The 22500-nt window shown below is 34.6% G+C and overlaps 1 protein-coding gene across 2 annotated transcripts in view; it reads left to right on the top strand.

The window, feature by feature from the left end:
- The window catches only part of LOC145257671 (histone-lysine N-methyltransferase SETMAR-like), a 30414-nt gene extending 8836 nt beyond the window's left edge, over positions 1-21578 (top strand). The window contains exon 2 of one of the 2 annotated variants that reach the window (XR_013864021.1): positions 20851-21578. Coding sequence is in view for 1 of the 2 variants with exons in the window: in XM_080115677.1 (XP_079971803.1) it covers positions 2006-2155 (150 nt within the window). In the remaining variant the exon portion in view is untranslated. Of the gene's footprint in view, positions 1-2005; positions 3400-20850 lie in introns of those variants that run through there. The other variant, XM_080115677.1, reaches the window with a different exon arrangement.
- The last annotated feature ends 922 nt before the right edge of the window (positions 21579-22500 follow it).

Genomic DNA, 22500 nt, shown 5'->3' with positions numbered 1-22500 from the left:
TTTATCTTGAAGTTAGGCGTCAACTCCCCCTCCGCCGGAAAAAATGTTCTTGTATTCTCCACATTTTCGTAGTGGTCTAATCAGACTTCTCTCTGTACGTTTTTATACTCCTTGACCCTTCACGACAATTTTATGTTGTACTAGCAGAGAGTAATGCATGTATGCATGAAAACTACTACTACTGCATCTACTACTACTACTACTAATAATAATAATAATTGTTATTTTTTTAAGAAGAAGAAGACCCTATGAAATGTAAAAACATTGAAAATGATGAAAAAAAATCGTAAATTGGAAAGCTTCAGGCTAGAATGGAATACATGCGTGTCAGTTTTGAAAAAAAAAATCTCGACCTTACGGAAAAGAATTATGCAAAACCTGAAATGTATACACAAAATTTATGTATCTGAATAAATTACAAAATCTAAAACTATATTAATGCAAAAAGACACCGAAAAATGAGCGATTCCAAGCCTATACCACGTGGATTCTTTTTATTATTTTTCGAAAAATAAATTCCTAATTATTTTTCTGGTAGTTACTGTTTTAACCAATATATATATATATATATATATATATATATATATATATATATATATATATATATATATATATATAGCAAAAGTACGCGTCGTTGACTGGGTTCAAAATCAGCCTACAGAAAATGGACTCTGATTTATGAAAGTATGATACGTTATGAAAAGGAATGGTTGTAAAGAGATAGCTTCAAATTTGGGGGTATTTAAATCCAAGCAAAATATGATGAAAGTAAAAATAAAATAGATAAACCCCATAATTTATTATACCATACCTGTTCACACTGAAACACTTATCACAATATTCTGTGGATCTATATTAAAAAACCTTGTTAAACTTTGTGACATATTTCAATTCTATGGAGGTCAGGCGCGAACGAACATCCCATAATTTTATTATACCATATTTCTTCAAACTAAAATATAATCATCAAAGTATACTTACGCAGATACATATGAAAAGTCTTTATTAAAGTCTGTGCCTATTTCCATTCTATGGAGGCCAGGCGCGAACGCAGACCCCACAATTTTATTATACCATCCCTATTTAAGTTAAAGCATACTTTTCAAAGTATTATTATGTACATCTATATCAAACACACTTGTAAACGTTTTTTTTTTAAATTTTTTATTTCCATACTTTGTGGACCAGGCGCGTATGCAGACCTCACAATTTTAATGAATCATTATTATGCCAGATCAAACGTACCCATTCCTGTGTCTCGATACATCTTCTGTCGTTATATGCGATCAGTTTTCTATAATAGACAACCATATAGGAGCCTATTCGTGACCAGACACACACACAGACGTTCAGCTTCATATTATAGATATATTTTATTTGAGGTGACGCCATTTTGCCTTTTTTGGGGTTAAGAGAAAAAAGACATCTCCATACGTTTTAATATGTTTATAATTTCACAAAAACGTGGAGGATCATAAATGTATGCAGACTCATTATTTGGTATGTCATATTTAATAATAATAAAAACAATAATAATTAGATTGTTTTATTTGTCTTCGCTTTCCGACGAACAGACATTTCACCGGAAATAAAGAGTTATTCAATATAGACTCAAAATGTCATGACGCCTCATCCGGTTTCGAAAAACAAATACGAAGAACGTTATTTAAAAGTTATATTTAGTTATACGTTTACATTGCTATCGTTTTTCAGTCACTTCCGTGACTTTTCCAGAAAAAATTTGCAGACATTTTAATTACAACTGTACTCGTGCCATCATGCGAGCAACAAAATTATCACCCTTCTGGGTCGCCATTAATCTATTAGGGTTACAAGAAAGTTCCTGCGGAATTTTTTATTTTTTTATTTTGATATCAAATGATGTATTTTTAAATAAGTTTTCGTTATAACACCTTTATTTTATATACCATTTTAAAGAGCGTTTTTCGCTCTATGTAAACGTTTAAATTACAATAGTTTTATAACAATTATTTCCTCTTTTCAGAACATTGGATACAAAATGGAAAATAAACAAATTGGTACAACTTTCTTACTTCAATTCAGGCTAGGTCGAAAAGCTGCTAAAACAGAACGCGATATCAACGAAACGTTTGGTCCAGAAACCACTACTGACGCACGGCACAATGGCGGTTGAGAAATTTCGTGACGAAGATGAGGATCTTAAAGATGATGAGCGTAGTGGTCGACCATCGGATGTTGACAACTATCAATAAGGAGGTTTAGTCGAAGCCAATCCGTGCACAACTGTTTGAGAACTGGGTCCTTAATTAAACGCAACGAATACAGCGTTTTCCAACCACTTGAGAGAGATTGGAAAGACAAAAAACTTGATAAATAAGTGCCCCACAAATGGAACGACGACCAAAATAAACGCTGTTATGAAGTCTCATCTTCCCTGGTTTTACGAAACAAGAACGACCCGTTTCTCGACCAGATTGTGAATTGCGATGCAAAGTAGGTCCCTTACCACAACCGGCGACGCTCAGCTCAGTGGTTAGACGCCGATGAAGCTTAACGAGACTTCCCGAAGCTAGAGTTGCACCAAAAGAAGAACATGCTGACTGTTTGGTGGTCTGCGACCGGTCTCATCGATTACAGTTTTTTGAATGCAGGTGAAAACATTACGGCGTGAAGTGCTGTCAACAAATGGATGAAATGCATAAGAAACTTCGACAATAACACCCAGCATTAATCAACAGGAAAGGTTCAGTTCTCTTCCACAACAATACCCGATCGCACGTTGCTAAACCGACTCTACAGAAATTGAACGAATTGGGCTACGAAATTCTGCCGTACCCGCCATACTCTCCAGACCTTTCACTTACCGACTACCACTTTTTCAAGCATCTCGACAACTTTCTGTGTGAGAAATGCTTAAAAAATCTAAGCGATATCAAAAAACGCCACCAGAACGCAAGATTTTTACGCTACTGGCATAGATGCATTTGCTTTTGTGTTTGCAAGAGTGTGTTCATTCTGATGCTGCTTATTATTCCAAGCAATAAATTTTCGTTTGAAGCGAGATATGTTAATCTGAATTTAAAAGTTAAAAACCGCAAAAACTTTCTTGTCAACCTGACAGGCTTAGTCTTCTTTATGGAAAAGAAAGCCATACATAGTCTTTCATATTTTGGGAATTTGAATAGAAAAACAACAAAAAGGCGATTGTCATGGCGTTTTTAAACCATTCCAATGTTGGGGAAATTAAATGTGTAGTCATTTTATTGATTAAAAGCAAAAACGTATTTCATATGAGCTTTTCAATATTCCAAGTCAAGATTTTATGTAAGCATAACGCTGATAGCGAATTTTCCGTAAAAAAACCGTTCACGAATAAACGAAAAAGTCCATTAGTCAAATAAAACAATTGTTACTGAATATGTGTATATATTTTTTGTGGACTGTCATCCTCATCTTCATGATTGCTGTTATTTCACCACGTTTCGACTAACCCATCCGCTGGCCTTAATCGTGTGGTTACCCGCGACGAGATAGGAATGCTGAGTCTTGTAACTAAATCCAGTAATTACTGCCTCTGCATTGCCATCCTCACTTGTTCTCACAATTAGGTACCTCCTCAAACCACTTTCCAGCACATTTCTCCCCAACCTTCTTACAGACCTCCCAATATATCCAGGGTCCAATCCGATTGTGTCTCTGGGCCAATCTGCTACACCTTGCTGCAAGGTGTGCAGTTAACTCTGAGGCCTTACCATAAATCCGGAATTCTGCAGTAACTTCTCCTAGAACCACTTTTTTGAATAGTCGTGTTCTTAATGCCTGATCCTGTGCTACACAAACAAAAGCTTCAGTACTCTTAGCCAGATACCCAGCTCAAAGCCATTGCCATCAGCCACACACCCGCTACATCCTGGAAGAACTTTCTGTGCATTTTCTTCCTAGCCAGTTCCTCTGCCCTTTCTCTGTTCATACGTTTCACATACTCAAACTTGGTCTCACATACCTCCACTTCATTGGCCACAACCTTGAGCATCCACTTCTCACCTCTAAACACACTCTCTTTTACACTTTTCAATCCTCTCCCACCGTCCTTCCTTTTTTGATACAGTCTCGTTACGCTACTTCTAATGTGGAATATACCAAACACTGCTAAAACTTTTCTTGTTTTGGCATGCAACTCCTTGTCAGACCATTCTAAAATTCCCGCGCTGTATCTCAAAACACTGACTGCCCATGCATTCACCGCCTTCATTAGGTTTCCTTCATACAATTTCGACTTCACAATTAGTCTCACTCTTCTAAGATACTCCTTCCTGACTTTCTCTTTCATCTCTCTGTCCATGATGCCTACACCCTCCAGCACTCCCAAATGCTTATACACTGTATCTTCTATTTCTTTCATAATTTCTCCATTTGGCAACACTATTTCATTCGAATGAACTTTTACTTTCCTTTTCTTCAAGAGCACCGCACATTTACCAATCCCAAACTCCATCCCGATGTCTTCCGAGTATGTCCTGACGATCTCAACCAGTCTCTCTATTTCCTTCTTATTTCTACCGAATATCTTAAACTCCTCCACAAACAGTAAAAAAAAAAAAAAATAATAATAATAATAATAATAATAATAATAATAATACCATCATCATCATCAGCAGCAGCAAAACTATAAAGGGTAATTTCCTAAACTAATGACTTTTGTCAAATATATTCTAGACAAAATGATGAACAACATAGGCATATTTTTTGTGTCAAATCTTAACATTTAGGCAGCGGAGTTTTTTTGTTTTTTTTTAACTTTCTTTTATTATCGATTAGTATTTATTTGGGATCATAGAACTCATACTATATTTATTGCTTATAGCCGCCCTGGGATGGATATTCTCATATATATATATATATATATATATATATATATATATATATATATATATATATATATATATATATATGTGTGTGTGTGTGTGTGTGTGTGTGTGTGTGTGTGTGTGTGTGTGTGTGTGTGTGTGTGTGTGTGTGTATTATTCAAGTAATAGGACGATTCCAAGATGATTACAGATTTTCATAAAATTACCGATTTCGATTGAAATGTTTGTAAAAGCTCTAAATATTTAACTAGATTAGTGTTGTTTCGTTTACATTTTCACAAACGTAAAATATATTTGAAAGACGTGAAGGTGATCTATATATGTTAGTGTTACTGTTTTCTTTTTTTTTAATTAATGAATATTAATCAGTTTAATCATAAGTACCAACAACAGAAAATGAATTTTAAAACAAACAAAAATAATATGAATGCACTGTTTTTGGCATCAAAATATAGACACACATTATTTCGATTCAATACCGATTCCGATACCCGCAATTATTCCGACTTTTAGGATTCCCGATTCTGATTTATCGTTCCAACTACTACTTCACATTTTTTATAATTGATTCAATTATCTTAATTTCAGAAATCTTTGATGATTTGAAATTTAAGTTGAAATAAACATCCCGGTGATGTGCTTTCCTGAAATTTTTTAGTACTTGTGCACTTTTGCTACCGTGCTGAAAAAATAGCGTTATTATTTTGTAAGTCATTCTTAATATGAGGAGGGCGGTGTTTTGTAACTATTCTATGCTTTCACCTAACAATCTTATAATAAAAAAAAGATATCGTGAAGCTTGAATTTAACATGAAAAAAACTATTTAAAATAACGCAGTGACAACGTTGTAAACATCTTTTCAGCGGGTTGGAGAGCTCGAACTAGTTTTACCTCATTGAGCAATTCCGTAAGCTAGACGGCCCGCCGGCAATAACTATATCGTCAGGCAAGGAATTTGAACCCCAAACCCTAGAAACTCCAATCCAACATTGTTAACCACTTGGCCACCGTTCTCCATTTACTATTTAACACAAAAAAGCTGTAATTGTGTTTAGTCATGACCGTGACTTTAAATGAACTCCATTTTCAACAAGACTTAACTAGCAGAACAACAGGATTTTGTTTTTCGATTCGATGGAACAATATCAACTTGCGTCACGAATTCCGTTATTTTTTTCTTTGCACTGATGTCAAACTTTCCGAATTCTGTTTTTATCTTCTAATTTGTTCGCACAAACCAAAAACCTAGTGAAGATTTTATTTTGTTGACGGTGATACTATAGTAATTCATCATTCTGGAAGCATCTGACTTTGCCCATATCTTTTTTCGCGATAATATTAAGTTTATGTTTCGAAAGTGGTATACTTTTTGGTCCCCCTGACAAAAGGAGGGTGGACCTGTAAATTCACCATTGTCCGTTCGTCTGTCCGCATTTGTCTGAATAACTACGCCTTGGAATTTTTTGAAATTTTGCAGAAACATTAAACATGATATGAGTAAAAATGTAACAGAACGGATTTCCGGTAAAACTCTGGTTTCCCTCTCCCTCCCTAGCAGTGCCTTTCGGATTTAAATGGCTAAAATTGACACTTTTCTGTTTATTAAACATAATTGATGCCTTAGATTTTTATAAAACTTCTGAAAAGTTGTAACTAATTGATTTCTCTATAATTTTGCTTGTCTATACATCGCGATAACTCTTGGGTGTGCCCCAGGGGCTTTTTTAGGGCTAATAAAAACGCTCCATTTTGGGGACTATTTTCCCATATTTGTCCAAAATTTTCGGTGTATGTCTATTTAGCAGTTTTGCATGGTGCAGAACTCAAATTTCAATATCTAAAGGCCTTAGGGACTTTTGGGGCTAAATGAGGGTGGGAGGGCGAATGATAGACTCAGTCATTTCTCTTTTTGCATGGTGCAGAATTCAAATTTACATATGTTAAGTCCTAAAACTGAACCGTTTGTTCATTTTCTCCAGGATTTGACGTCCCCTGGGGAGTTTGGGGCTTAATGGGGGTGGCCACAAATGCTTAACTTAGTCATTTTTTATGCCTGCGCACTCACAAGGGACCGTACATGCTTCACTTGTTTTCCGTTTAATCAATGGCTGTATAGTTTAGTTGAATTTGCTGAAAGTTTAAGAAAGATAACCCTTAAACATTAAACAAAAATTAATTGTTTTTTGTTTGTTTGTTTGCTTTATTTATCGATGGTTTACTTTGAGAGAAGACTTTGATTTAAAAAATGCAAACAATTAAAAATTCACAATAAACACCTGCTTGGCTTTGAACTTTTGACCGATATTTAATAGAATTGTGTGTGTTTTAAAAAGTCTAATCCCAGTAATGACGGCAACAGTAATCATATTTCACCGAAAGGAAACGGAAAATACTGAGATATCGAAAAAAACTCATTGTCAATCTTATTCCAGGGAAAATTACCGGCCGTTTTTAACAAAATATATTTCATACGGATTTTTTTTACAAGGGTGTCACCACTTATCAAGGTCCGAAAGTCACTTGAGTATAAGTGTTAATGAATTTAAGGTGGTAGTGTAGTTACCGTGAATGGTTTAGATTGAGTAGAATCTGGATTATTTAAAAGGACGGACTAACAAGAATTTGTGTACATTAGATTTGGCGGGGACCATATTGTTATCGGCAGGGAAGCAGGCCTGTGAAATAGTTTTCCTCAGTCGGGCAGTTTTAGGAAAAAAGTTTTGTTCATGGAATCTGCGGATAGATTTAAGCATAGATAGAGATTGGGAAATTGCTTATAGTGGCTGTAGATAGTCGAGTGCTTTTTGTAAAAGTTCGGCAAACGGGGGGGGGGCTATATTGAAGCTCAGATGAATACTCGTCATGAAAATAACGAAATATCACTGATATCACTTGTCTAAATACAAATTGAGTTACCGTATTAATCACTAGCGAGACCTCAAGTTGCATATATTCATTTATTTTATTGAAATCGCCCCAGACAAAGCATAAAGCCAATTGATATGTGACAATTGAGTGTGAGATGGATAGATTCTGTTAAATTTTAAATACTATTTTCACGCTATTAAGTCACCACTTATCAAGGCTAAAAGCAATTCAAGGATAAGAGTTAATTAGATGGAATGCCTGTCAGCCGAAGGATGAAGAACACTATGGGAATACTGAAATTGTCAGTAGAATGAACAGAGTTTTATTACTTATGAGAATGGAGTAAATCAAGTATTTGTATGACATTAGACTTTCTTATGGAAATCGCTCCAGACAAGGTATGAAGTCACTTAATTTAAGGAGCTAAAAACACTACTTCATAATGAAAAACTAGTTAATAATAAGTGTTAGATAGATAAATTTTTGTCCAGAAAACAAAGACTAACCCCTCCTCCTTTTGTCATAAATATCGCTCATCAAATGTGAGGACAACGGAAAGCGAAAGTTATTGATCACAATATTCCCTTTGAAATAAATGTCTCTTACCAAATCATTTCTTTTAAGGAAAATGTGCTTCATTTATCCTGTAAAAAATAATTATTGTTGACAACTAAATAGTTTTTAAATGAATCAAACGAATATATCGCATTTAGTCAAAACTGTAACAGCATAATTCTTTTTAAACAAAATATATGCAACCTTCTTTCCGTAAACATTGTCAGTAAACTATTCCAGAAAGCAATAAGAAAAATGTAATTTTCTAAATGTATTTATTTAGAATTTTATATACAAAGGATATGCAGTAAATGGAAATATTTCAAAATTGCTGTTTTACGATCAGTAAAGTATTCTGGTATTGAGGGATTTGAAAAATTCACGGAAAAATAAAATGACCACATTTTGAAGGAAGATTTGTAGAAAAGAAATGTTTATAAGTAAAAAATAGAAACTACAATCCCAGAATGCCTCACTCATTGTAGAACGGCCATATTTTAATAATTGCAAACAGCGTGGAAACCAGTCTAAGCAAATAGCGCCATTTTGAAATTAGTTTCGAATTAGTGTTAGCTGTTTTAATTATTTTCTAAGTTGAATTTTATTTAAGTCGAAATAACTCATTTTTATTGTCAAACGACGTTGAATATAATGGTTTTATTAGAAATGGTATTTTTTATTTTATTATTATTTTTTTATTTAGAATTTTCATAAAGTTAGTAGAAACTCAACATGTGTGTATGAGTAGGTGGGTGTAGCGGAGTGAGGGTCAATAACCAGCTACCCGCACCCGTCCCTGATATGTCGTGAATGATATCAGAAACATAGATTACAATTTACAAACCTCAATAGGAGTTTCCAGAAAAATCGAAGGGATGTTTAACCTAGTGGAAATGACACTAGAAAAGAAAAACAAGTTGAAATTCTCAGTTTGGTACCAGTTGGTAGAGAATGTGGAACACGGAGGCAACAGGTGGCGTTTCCTCTCTCTCTCTCTCTCTCTCTCTCTCTCTCTCTCTCACACACACACACACACACACACACACACACACACACACACACACACCAATGTATTACAAATAAACAACTATGTTCAAATCGACAATCCAATATATATATATATATATATATATATATATATATATATATATATATATAATAAAACTGAACGTCTGTGTGTGTGTCTGGTCACGAATAGGCTCCTATATAGTTGACTATTATAGAAAACTAATCACATATAATGACAGAAGATGGATAAAGACACCGGAATGGGTATGTTTGATCTGGCAGAATGATGATTCATTAAAATTGTGGGGTCTGCGTACGGGTCTGGTCCACAAAGTATGGAAAAAAAAAATTAAAAAATAAAAAATAAAAACGTTTACAAGTGTTTTTGATATAGATGTACATAATAATACTTTGATAAGTATGTTTTAACTTAAATAGGGGTGATATAATAAAATTGTGGCGTCTGCGTTCTCACCTGACCTCCATAGAATGGAAATAGGCATAAACTTTAATAAAGACTTTTCATATCTATCTGCGTAAGTATACTTTGATAATTATGTTTCAGTTTGAAGAAATATGGTATAATAAAATTATGGGGTGTTCGTGCTCACCTGACCTGCATAGAATGGAAATATGTCACAAAGTTTAACAATGTTTTTTTTTTAATATAGATCCACAGAATATGGTGATAAGTGTTCAGTGTGAACAAGTATGGTATAATAAATTATGGGGTTTATCTATTTTATTTTTACTTTCATCATATTTTGCTTTGGTTTTGATACTCCCAAATTCGAAGCTATCTCTTTACAATCCTTCCTTTTCATAACCTATCATACTTTTATATGTCAGAGTCCATTTTCTGTAGGCTGTTTTTTAACCCAGTCAAGACGGGCACTTTCACTAGTATATATATATATATATATATATATATATATATATATATATATATATATATATATATATATATATATAAGCAAGCTGATTAAAATCAATGTTTGTTTCGTAAAGACTTTTATACGTACTAGCGGGACTTGTGGGAGGTCCACAGTAGTATCTTGGATATGTAATATATTGCTGCTGGCCATTCTGTGGATGTTCAGCATGAATAAAGACCCCGCGATATTATTGTAGCCCTTTTGTTAAAACTGTAAAAGTATTTATCTAAGTATTATGGTTAATGTAGTATCAGAATATATCTGGTTATTACGGTTTATCACCAATATTCTAATAGGAGTCTGTAACATATTTCCACGGTATAGACGTTACCTATTCTCAAGGTGACATATGTTGCCAGTTTTCGATCAAACAGTAAAATTTATATGTCGGTTTCACAAAAATAATAAAATTCATTATTTTCAGCAGGGTTGGATGCTGATGCCCGAGCATACTATAATACTTAACAAATAACACAGGCATAGTTGCCCGGCATTCTTCAGAGTTTCGGGAGTCTTAACTTCTTCCAAATGGGGAGGTCTACCGCTCCTTGGGACGGTCACATCACACAGCTAGACTATTAAAAAAAAGCCCCGCTTAGTTCTCTCCAAACTCTTCAATAAATGCTTTATCGAATCCCGCTTTTCAGAAAATCACATCCATGACAACAGTTCATAAAAATTCTGGCAAAAGAATCATCCATCACTCTCATTCCTTTCTTCGCCAAAAATCTTTTAGTTCTTAATCAATCAAAGAAGCACTAGTCCATCATTATATGGATACTATTTTTTTTTCTGACTGACATTATGGATTTAGATAAGCCTGTTCTACTGCAGCTATCCTAACTATAATCTCTGAAAGTATATATACCGTACTGGATAAGATAGGAGAGACTGGGGCAGCAGCTTTAAATAGATTTAAAGCTTTGGACAGGGGCTGGCACGATGGACTTTTCATGAAAATTAGATATGATATTACAGTACGAATGCTTAATATAATTAAATTCTTCTTAAATAAGAGAAAAATCCAGGTTGTCTTCGATGGTCGTACGTTAAAAGAACAAGATATAAATATAGATGTGCCCAAAGGGTCGATCCTTGGAGTTTTAATATTACTCACATACATAAATAACCTACCTGAGAAAAATTGTCTCTTATGGGTATATTTACGAATGACACCACGCTCTACTAGACGCGAGGGGAAAATGAATACATATCTAAGGAAATGGCTGAAAGAACTCCAGTCAGTAGTGGAATAAGGACAAACATGGTAAAATTCAATGCCATCAACACTAGGCTTCTTTCCTTTAACAATTACATGAAACTGTTTCTATCACTAATAGTCATGGCATTACCTGAAAGCTCTTCCTTCAATAATCCTCGGCTTAACATTCATAGGCATCATGATTTAGAATCAATACATTGAAGGCATTGCCAAGACTGTTGTGAAGAAGGTAGGCTCTCTCTAACGTACTAGAAAATTACTTAAACCTGAAAGTATCCTGTACCTCTTCGAGGATACTATTCGCCAATCTATGGAGGATTGTTGCCACACCTGGGTTGGTGCCTTTGTCACTAGTCTCTCGCCCCTAGACAGGGCTAAAAAAAAAAAACAGTCGCCAACCTAATAGGTCCCACACTATCAACCAAACTCCAACCTTTGTCCCATTGCCAAAATGTTTCATCTCCGTGCTTGTTTTACAAGTATTCGAATGCAATGTGCTCCGACAAACTGAAAGCATTTATACACTCTCGACGTAAATACCGCCGATCAACCAGAAGATCTCAGAATGCCTACATTGTGGAGATTTCTAGATACAGGAACGCCTTCTCTGCAAATAGTTTCTTCCTCCAAACTGCTAGACTTTGGAATTCCTTCACAGGTTCTTGCTTTCCTCAGTGAACTGACATGCAGAAGATCAAATGTAATGTATAAACAGATATTTCGCATGCATGCATACATACATACATACATACATACATGCAACGTCTTGTCAGACGAGTGCCACTCCTTCAAACATTTAAAATCCATGAGCCCAAATGCCTGAGGGAGTATCTATACAAAGATGATGTTACAGAGGCTTAGCTTTGTACGAAGGCTAAGTCTGTCTCTCGGTTCAAATTGTTGAGATTCAGCAACAAGCAAGAGCAAGATAGCCAGCAACAAATTAAACTGCAGACCAGCTTAATGCGGGTACTGGCCTCCCGCTTTATGGTTTTTTAAATCAGAGATTTGCTTCTCCTAGAAAGGTTGCCTTCACCACGGCTTACGGGAGCCCTCTCCACCCCCAATACACATATACACACACAAATATACACGGTGCTAGTTGGCCGTTGACCCAGAAAAAGAGTTCATTCGCCCTTTGGAAGGTCTTGTTTTTAATCCTTCAGGGAGACTAGCCGCCCTCCTCACCAAACAAGTCTGGTGGGGGAACCAGTTTAGTCGCCGGTGACCCGACCATGAGGCAGGTAGTACTGGGTTACATGGTACCAGTAGCATATGACATGACCTGACATACATACATGATGATGATGATGATGATTGCAACGTCTTGTCAGATGAGTGCCACTCCCTCAGCCATTTAAAATTCATGAGCCCAAATGCCTGAGGGAGTATCTATACAAAGATGATGTTACAGAGTCTTAGCTTTGTACGAAGGCTAAGTCTGTCTCTCGGTTCAAATTGTTGAGATTCAGCAACAAGCAAGAGCAAGATAGCCAGCAACAAATTAAACTGCAGATCAGCTTAATGCGGGTACTGACCTCCCGCTTTATGGTTTTTTAAATCAGAGATTTGCTTCTCCTGGAAAGGTTGCCTTCACCACGGCTTACGGGAGCCCTCTCCACCCCAATACACATATACATACACACAAATATACACGGTGCTAGTTGGCCGTTGACCCAGAAAAAGAGTTCATTCGAATTTGGAAGGTCTTGTTTTTAATCCTTCAGGGAGACTAGCCGCCCTCCTCACCAAACAAGTCTGGTGGGGGAACCAGTTTAGTCGGCGGTGACCCGACCATGAGACAGGTAGTACTGGGTTACATGGTACCAGTAGCATATGACATGACCTGACATATAAACATACATACATACATACATACATACATACATAGTCAGAAATCATAGCCTTTAATGTCAAACGGGCATTGTGTCTTGTTTGAGATAAAATGACAGTAAAATTGAAAAAAAAAAAATATATATATATATATACATACTTAACTTTATATAAATGAAGATATTTTTTTCATCTATAGTACTTTGTTCTACTCTTTTATTAATCTTTTCTATAACGATTTGAACTGTCAACTATAAACAATTTTAGCTCGTTGTTTCGACTTTGCTTTCTTTTTCTTTCAGCGTGTTGTCTGTTTGGCAAGGTCGTCGGTTCCTTTTCCTCTTTTCAATTTGTAACTATCATTCGCCGGTGCCCTATGTATATATCTATATATATATGTATGTACTTCTATATGTATATACATATATGCATATATATATATATATATTATATATATATATATATACGTTTATATGTACATACCTATATATAAATATACATATATGTACATACTTTATGTATATATACATATATATCTGTATGTATATACTCATATACATATATATATATATATATATATATATATATATATATATATATATATGCATAAGCATATATATGGAAGGAAAAAGGAAGAAAGCGAGTTGTGTTCATCAACGTGTCGTCTTTATTTCGAGACTTCCAATTAGAGACACAACACAAATGCTTTTCATTTTTTTTCTCTATTTCGTCGGAATATAATTTCCATGTTTATCACTCTCTCTCTCTCTCTCTCTCTCTCTCTCTCTCTCTCTCTCTATATATATATATATATATATATATATATATATATATATAGGTGGGTTATATTTACTTTACGGCATATCAACCCTTTTCGGGTTATTTAATGCCGAATCCAAAAATTTGGAAGAAAGATTTTTTGTAGAATATATTTGTTATTTTCAAGTCGGTTCCTATTTAACCCATAGTTGGGGCCCTATTAGGTACTACCACTCCGGGTCAGAGTGGACCTGGGAGCAATGGCAATTAAAGGGTGGCTCAACACTCCCCAAAACTCGCAAGCGGGGGCCTCGCCACTGGATATAGTTTAAGGTCATATCCAGGACCTATATATATAGGAGAGAACTTGACTGCCTACTAGGCACTATCCTCGAATGTCTAAAGCCTCCCTGTACAGGGGTTTGCCAGAACAACCTGAGATGAGTATGCTTTTTCCTAGAAGTAAAGCCTGACTAAATATTCAAAATCACATAGTATTCGCTGCCCAAATAAGATCTCCTCGCTATGGCTAACCCACATTAGCTTTTACGAGGTATGGTGCTTCTCCAAGTGATGTTTTCTCAAGTAATAGCACGAAGCTGAATACTCTACCAGACTAGATAAATTCTTGTCCTGGAATACAGTAAGACTAAGAGACCAAAACGAAAGACATACTACAACATATGAAAATGATCAATTGGGAAAAGGAAAATTATGTTATCAATTTCTTTTCTAACTCAGTATTTGAGAGATAAAGAACTTTAATGGAACATTCGAATATTTATTTATCTCATATAGAGTTCAAGAGTTAGCCCCATGTAGTGGGCCCCTTGATTTCTGAAAACTTTGACTGAAGTAAAATAAAACAAAAAATATGCATATACATAATGTAACATAATTATTCTCAAAATTCCAAAGATTAAGATTTTTTGTTGGTAATTTTTTGCAAATTATGTCTTGGCTGCATTGTTTGCCATTTACTCATCAGATTTCTACCTTAAAAAATAGGAAAAAACACAGCTTTGAACAACTTAAACGGCTTATGCAACCGACAAACTCTTCCATTTTTTTTCGTTGCAAATATTACGACATACTGTATTTTTTTTACTAATATCGATTATTTTCATATATTTTTGAGTATTCACAAAATGATTATTTTCATTTTATTTAGAAAAAGAATTAAAAGGAAAGATTTTCTACGTCACAGATGCATTACGTGTATAAAATTTTACCTTCTAAGTTATTCGTTACATCAGCACACTAGCAAAAGTCTTTGAGCAATAAAAACGAAAATTCAATGAATACATAAACACTTTACATTTTTTTTCATTTTATTCCGTTTGATTATTGATATATTAAATATGATCATATCGATATCAAAGCAATGCGCGGGATAATTCCTAACCATATCATTGTTAATTTATATCTCACCATCAGTTCTGTTTTTCTATTGTTTTTTCTAATGATAATTTACATGAGATCGTTTGTTAATTTGATTAGAAGATTTCTCTCCATAAAAATAGATTTTTCTGTTCTGTAAAAACAAGTCTTATTGCGTGTGAAATTGTGGTTTTGAAACCAATAAATTACTCGTGCGTGAAAATATATTAAAAATATTTGAAGTGTTGTTGACAGGTGTCGGCCTTTTTTGTTTATTTGGTGTTCATTCTGGGGGAAGAAACACTTATTGAAGACGCAACACACAAATACTTTTTAATCTGAACTGTCATCTAAGCTTCTACCCCTGTCCCATCGACGTAATGTTGCATCCCTCTGCCTGTTCTATAAGTATTTTAATGGTGAATGCTCCGACGAGCTACAAGCCGTTAGACTCCCTCGACGTAAATACCCCCGACAAACCCGACAAGCAGCAAAATCCCACCCCTATACAGTAGAGATCCCTAGATGTGAGAAATCCTTTTACTCTAATAGTTTATTCTCCAGAACTGCCAGACTTTGGAACCCCCTTCCGAGTACCTGCTTTCCCAGCTGTACTAACATGGAGAAATTGAAATGTAATGTGAACAAATATCTCGCTGCGCAACTCCCTACATAGTATCCCTGCAACTCATGACCCCGATAGTAACCCCCTACATCAAAGTGGCTCTGTGGTCTGTTTTGGGTGAAAATGGAATTTAAAAAATCTAGTTTTATTCTAAACTAGCAAGGTTACTCCGAAAGCATAGACAACAAAATACAAGGGTTAAACACGTGTGTATCTTTCTACCTCACCCATCTCTATGCCCTGTCTTCTCCTTCTCATCCTTTTTACTTCTTCCCACTCTCTCGCTCCTCTATATCACTCTCTCTCTCCCTATATTTCTTACCCTCTATTCCATTTTTGTTTAGTTTCTTAACGGCTAGTATTCACGACTTAAAAAAATAATGAACGTTTCTAATGATGCGATGTTGCATGAGAACGCGATTACGTTCAACACGCGTTGAAAAGTCAAAATCATTATTTTTTTCTGTTAAGTATTGAGACATTATGTTGAACAAAGATGGCGGCAGTAAATCAAATCGGCGAAGAATCAATGCAGTCACGATCTTGAGTGTTGAGTGATTCTTAGTAACAAAAATGACATCAAAGAATCAATGTAGTTACGATCTCGAGTGTTGAGTAATTCTTTGTAACAAAGATAGCGGCGAAGAATCAGTGCAGCCACGATTCAATCTTTTCGAGACAGAAGTTGACAGCGAACTGAATTGAATACAAAATTCGATAACGTCTGAAGCTTCTGATTGGTTGATTGTCCTAACCTTGAGTTATAAATAAGATCGTCGGAATCATTTGGGTCATACCCACATTGGCAATCAAAAACATTTTAACAGTTTCACGGATAAGAATTTGGTAATGTTAATTTCTACGCAGACACTAAAATTTTGTGACTAGTTTCGCAATTAAGATTATCATGGCGTGCCTAGTTTTATTGTGAATAGCTTAAAAATAACCATCTTTTAATGCACATACCGTGGTGTACAATTTTGGTATTATTAACAAAAGCGTGTCTACATTGATTAAGAAAGGATGTAGTTATGTGGTTTTAGATGTCGGCAAACTGAGCTTGTGTTTGAGAGATGCAAGGTGAGTCTACGGGAAAGAGTTGTGATAGTAAAACTGATGTAGCAATGAGATATTTTTTATATTATTGTCGGAGATGCATCCTATTGAAGTTCATTAAAACTGATATATAGCATTATCTTGTTTACTGTGTTCTGGGCCTCGAAAGAAACGCATTTTTTATACTAAACTATCAAGACTACTACGCGTTGCTAGCGCAATATAAAGCAAAAAGAAGTTGCGTTTGGACACACCTGATATTAGGGTGTTTAGCAAGCAGCAAAATACAGTGACATCGTTTATCCCGGCAACGTGACCTTTAAACATACCAGCTCTATTCATAATCATGGGAACTTTGGAATGACTAACTTCTACTCTTTACTGTATATGATAAGGTATTATTAAAGCCCGGATGCATTTTGTTACAATAAAATATAGTGTAATGAGAATATAACAGATTAGTATTAGTATTTTCTGGTATTAGCACGCATACTTGGAATCAGAAAACGATAAAATTGGGACGTTTTAAGGTATCGGAATTGGTATCAGAATCGGAAAAATGTGGGCTATTTTCGCTGTCCAAGATGATTCGTTTAATTGTTTTTCCTTTAATTGCATTTTCCATTGCTGGTACTAATGTCAAACAATGATAAATATTTTATGATTTAAAACTATCAGTAAAACTAAAATCCATACAACCACTTCCCTCTTCACAACTGTATTTTTACGCTTGCGAAAATATATGCACATAGTACATGATTTTTTTACGATAATCCGAAAATGGAAAATAAAAAAATAATAAAATAAAATTAAAAACAAAAAACAACAGTTCTATAATAAATATTTAAAAAATTGGAATCGGTAATCGTATCGGAATCGAGCATTTAAAAAGAATCGATGATTTTATCGGAGTTGAGAAAATATTGACATTAACTATTTTCTGAGTTTCTAATCATTTATTTAATTTGTTCGGCAACAATATAATAGGCAAATTTATTGTTAGTTAAAACTTATATAAGCAAATTCGACTCGTGTTTTTGCGTATTTGTATGAGACAATCCTTTCTTTTACCTATTGCCCGCAACATAAACTCACACAAAGAACTGTACGTCATTCCGCGATTCATTCCACAGTGGCATTTATTCTGTTTTGCTTCTGCTTATCTTAATAAACGCCTAAGCAAAACTCATTAAAGTAGGTTAAGGACGTGTGCACTTGTGGCTGGGTAAGCTAATATTTATTTCTACTAAAGTCGGTTCTTGTTATTAATAGTGGCCTTTCCCTACAAAAAGCGCACTTTTGTCACAACCCAGCGTGGAGAGCCGCGTTTTCCTCAGTTTAAAAACCGACATTTCGCCAAAGTTTGTCCTTGTGGGTAGACAAATAAATCGGGACACGAAGACAAAGGCATCCAGCTTTTACAAGTATGGCAATATGTGGAATAAATACCAATGATCCAAACATGTCAGACGACATATATTTCATCTAATGTATTTGAAAACTATGGCACAGTTTGCCAGTTTCAAAGATAAAAAAGAAAAAAAAACAAAAACAATAAAGATACTAATACAAAGGAAAAAAGTGCTTACTTACACATGAATACGTTTTTAATGAATTATATATAGTTTATTATATGTCTATTAGTGTTAAGACGATTAATCGGAATCGGGAATCGGAAAAATAGACACATTTGGGGTATCAAAATCGGTATCGAAATCGAAAAAATTGCTGCCTATTTTCCGATGCCAAAACGATTCTTTTAATTGCCTTTTTTTAATTTTTTTATTTTGTTTAAAGCAAAATCTTCCATTGCTGGTAATAATAATAAAATAATAAATATTTATTGATTTTAAAATACAAATAAACCTAAAATTAGTAGAATTTCCTCTACAAGTGTAATTTTACGTTTAGGAAAATATCTGCATATTTTTTTTTTTTTTTTTTTTACAGAATTCGGGGAAAATAATAACTCTGTAGTTAAAGATTTAGAGATTTATAAAGAATCGGAATCGGTAATTGTATCGGAATCAGTGAAAAATATTGGAATCGCCCCAAGACTAATAGTTATATATATTGCATATATGTTTTTATGAATTGTATATATTTTTTCATACGAAAATCGGTCCGTCATATTTTATATTTTGTTGAGATGGCTTTTTCTCTGCCGTTCCTGTGCAATTCTAGGAGGTCCACTCTCCCAGGCTTTACTTTCTCACACTTTGAGAGGGGGTTAGTTTATTACTAATAATACGAAGCGCCCTTACTGAGGAATGCTGAAGTAGCTGTTCAGGTATTATTTTTGTAATACTGAGTGATCTTTCTCTATGACGCTGGCTTTAAAAATCCCACTTCCTCGACCTTGTGTCCTATCTTCCCACCGTGGAAGGAAAATAGATAAGACTTATACACGAAAATATCAAGACAAAAAAACAAAAAAAAAAACAACAACAGAAAAAAACCTACAGAAAAACAAAAAGAAAAAAAATCTCGACCTTAAATCACGATTACCATCTTCTGAGATCGATTTCGATACCTACCATTGGGGAAGGCATGAATCCGTACGACAGAAAGGAAGACAAAAGGTCGCTGGAAAAATGGTGGGATCCTTCAACTGCTACATTAGATATCTCACTCCTGATGCAATTCTCTACCTATATAAAACCAGATACGGCCAACGATGGAGTACTGTTGCCACATCTGGTCGGGAGCTGCCAGAAGCAGCTTATCCTGTCTTGACAGATTTCAAAATAGACTTTGTAGCTTAGTGGGGGAGGCCCTTTTGTCTTCCCTGCAACCTCTTTCCCACAGAAGAGACGTTGCGAGCCTGTCTCTGCTTTTTTATTATTTTCATGGCAAGTGCTCGTCTGAGCCTCAATCTATGCCCCCCCTCGCCAAACTTTCACAAAAAAACACTCGTCTAGCCAAAATCACTATCAACAATTTCCCACACTCTTTATCTGTGCCTAAACCTAAATGTAGATTCCATGAACAAAGCTTATTTCTTAGAACTGCACGCCTGTGGAACTCTCTTCCGATTGTCTTCAAGTCCAACGTAAACAAGTTCTTGATGAACCGCCCCCTAAGTTATTCAATTTACAAAATTTCCATTACTTATGTTTACTACGCTATAATCACATTGACTATGGTATACCCAGAAACCCCTTATACTCGAGTGACTTCCGGACCTTGATAAGTGATGATTCCTATGTAAAAAAAAAAAGTCATGCGTAAGGCAGATTACAGCAGATTACTACTCAATACCGTCCAAGACAATTAAAGTTCGGTTGGTGTAACATCCGACCTTCTTGGCATTATATAGATATAAATAAATATATATACTAGTAAAAGTACCCGTCGTTGATTGGGTTCAAAAACAGCCTACAGAAAATGAACTCTGATTTATGAAAGTATGATAGGTTATGAAAAGGAAGGGTTGAAAAGAGATAGCTTCGAATTTGGGAGTATCAAAACTAAAGCAAAATATGATGCAAGTAAAAATAAAATAGATAAACCCCATAATTTATTATACCATACCTGTTCACACTGAAACACTTATCACAATACTCTGTGGATCTATATTAAAAAATCTTGTTAACCTTTGTGACATATTTCCATTCTATGGAGGTCAGGCGCGAACGAACACCCCATAATTTTATTATACCATATTTCTTCAAACTGAAACATAATTATCAAAGTATACTTACACAGATAGATATGAAAAGTCTTTATTAAAGTTTATGCCTATTTCCATTTTATAGGGACCAGTGGACAATTAAAGTTCTTTGGCCATTTAAGGCAAGCAGACGTCTTGGAGAAAAGCTTGATGTTATGAAAGATATCAACGAACAACGAACACAGCAGGATCAGTGAAAACACGACTACAGATCTCAATAGAAAGACCGAATGATCATCGATGTCTGCAATAACAGCCCTGATATCTGAAGAAGAAAAAGAAGAAGAAGAAGAAGAAGAAGAAGAAGAAGAAGAAGATAGTGAACCAAAAGCAAAGACTGAACTTTATCTAGGTTTGGTACTCTCTACAAGTTATCTTTCACCGTATTATATAAGCGGCATTTGTTTGTTTTTTTTAATTCAATTGATAACATTACATAATCAATTCTTAATGGTTCAATATTTTAAGTTATAGATTTCTCATATTTTTTACTAGAATATCTTGTTCCTTTTCTTTTCTAGTTTTAAAAACTAGTCCTTTATATTTCTATGTTTAAGCTTAACTATATTACTTTTCATGCTCGCATTTTTCTATTGTAATCTATGATTTTTCCAGGCTTCCAGTAAATTCACTTGTTCTTTGTTTTATTCCAGCCTTATTTTTTGCCCCCCAAAACACACATATAATAAGAATGTACGGTACTCATCTGCTTAAATAAAATCCTCTCCAATTATCCCCCTTTCATTATTTCACTCCGTCCGTTTCATTTGTTATTTCTCTTTTCGCGACAGCAGTGAACAGCAACGACACTAGTCGCTAAGCGACGTGGTTGCTATGGAAACCAGTCATCAAAAACATCGCTCATCTCCTTACGATTTTGAACACCACTAAATTCATCATAACTTTGTTTTATTTTTTTTCCCAATATAGCTGAGAAGGTGCACATAAACTGCAATAATTGTTTGAAATTTGGTCGAAAAATGAATGAGCGGTGAAGCTTTAAAGTTTTAAATGACTAAGACTGCCACTTAACCATAATTACCTTGTTTGAATAATACCCATTTTCAAACTCTCTCGATGTGGCTCATTTATATATGCCTTTTCTTTTAAAGTTTCTAATAAATTAATATTATGTAATATGCATTCACAATTAGTATTAACAAATACCATTGTATATACACAATAATTTCATCTGTAGTACTATTGTTATAATTATTAATATAATTAATTAAAGAAATTTTTTTAAACTAAAAAAAAAATTATAGCGCTTTAAAAAATTGAACATTTCATTGGCAAGAGAGATAATTACATGAAAACTTCCGAGGACAAATAGCGTTGATGTTGTAGGGACAGTTACTACACTTTGATCTTAGCTTCAAAAATAATGTTTTTATTTTCACTAGGCATGAATAGTTTTAGTTTTACTTTGAATGATTTTATTCATACCAACTAACGGGATCTGTGGAAATTTCACAGCGGCATCTTTTATATGTAATATATATTGCTGCTGGACGTTCAGCGGGAATGAAGACTCCGCGATATTATCGTAACCCTTTTGTTAAACCTACAAAAGTATTAATTTAAGTAATCTCGTTAATGTAATGTCAGAGTATATCTGGTTATTGCGGTTTATCTCCAATAGCCTTATAGGAGTCTGTGACTCCTATAAGGATATTGGCCCTTCAAAAAAGACTTCATAAATTTGGGATTTTTTAAATCAGTTTTGCCTTCAAAA

Source organism: Euprymna scolopes, chromosome 3 (assembly GCF_053919585.1).
Source record: "Euprymna scolopes isolate OS-2025 chromosome 3, ASM5391958v1, whole genome shotgun sequence".
NCBI classification, from domain to species: Eukaryota; Metazoa; Mollusca; class Cephalopoda; order Sepiida; family Sepiolidae; genus Euprymna; species Euprymna scolopes.
Note: the sequence above shows the minus strand (reverse complement) of the source record. Positions and strands in the feature narration are given on the sequence as shown.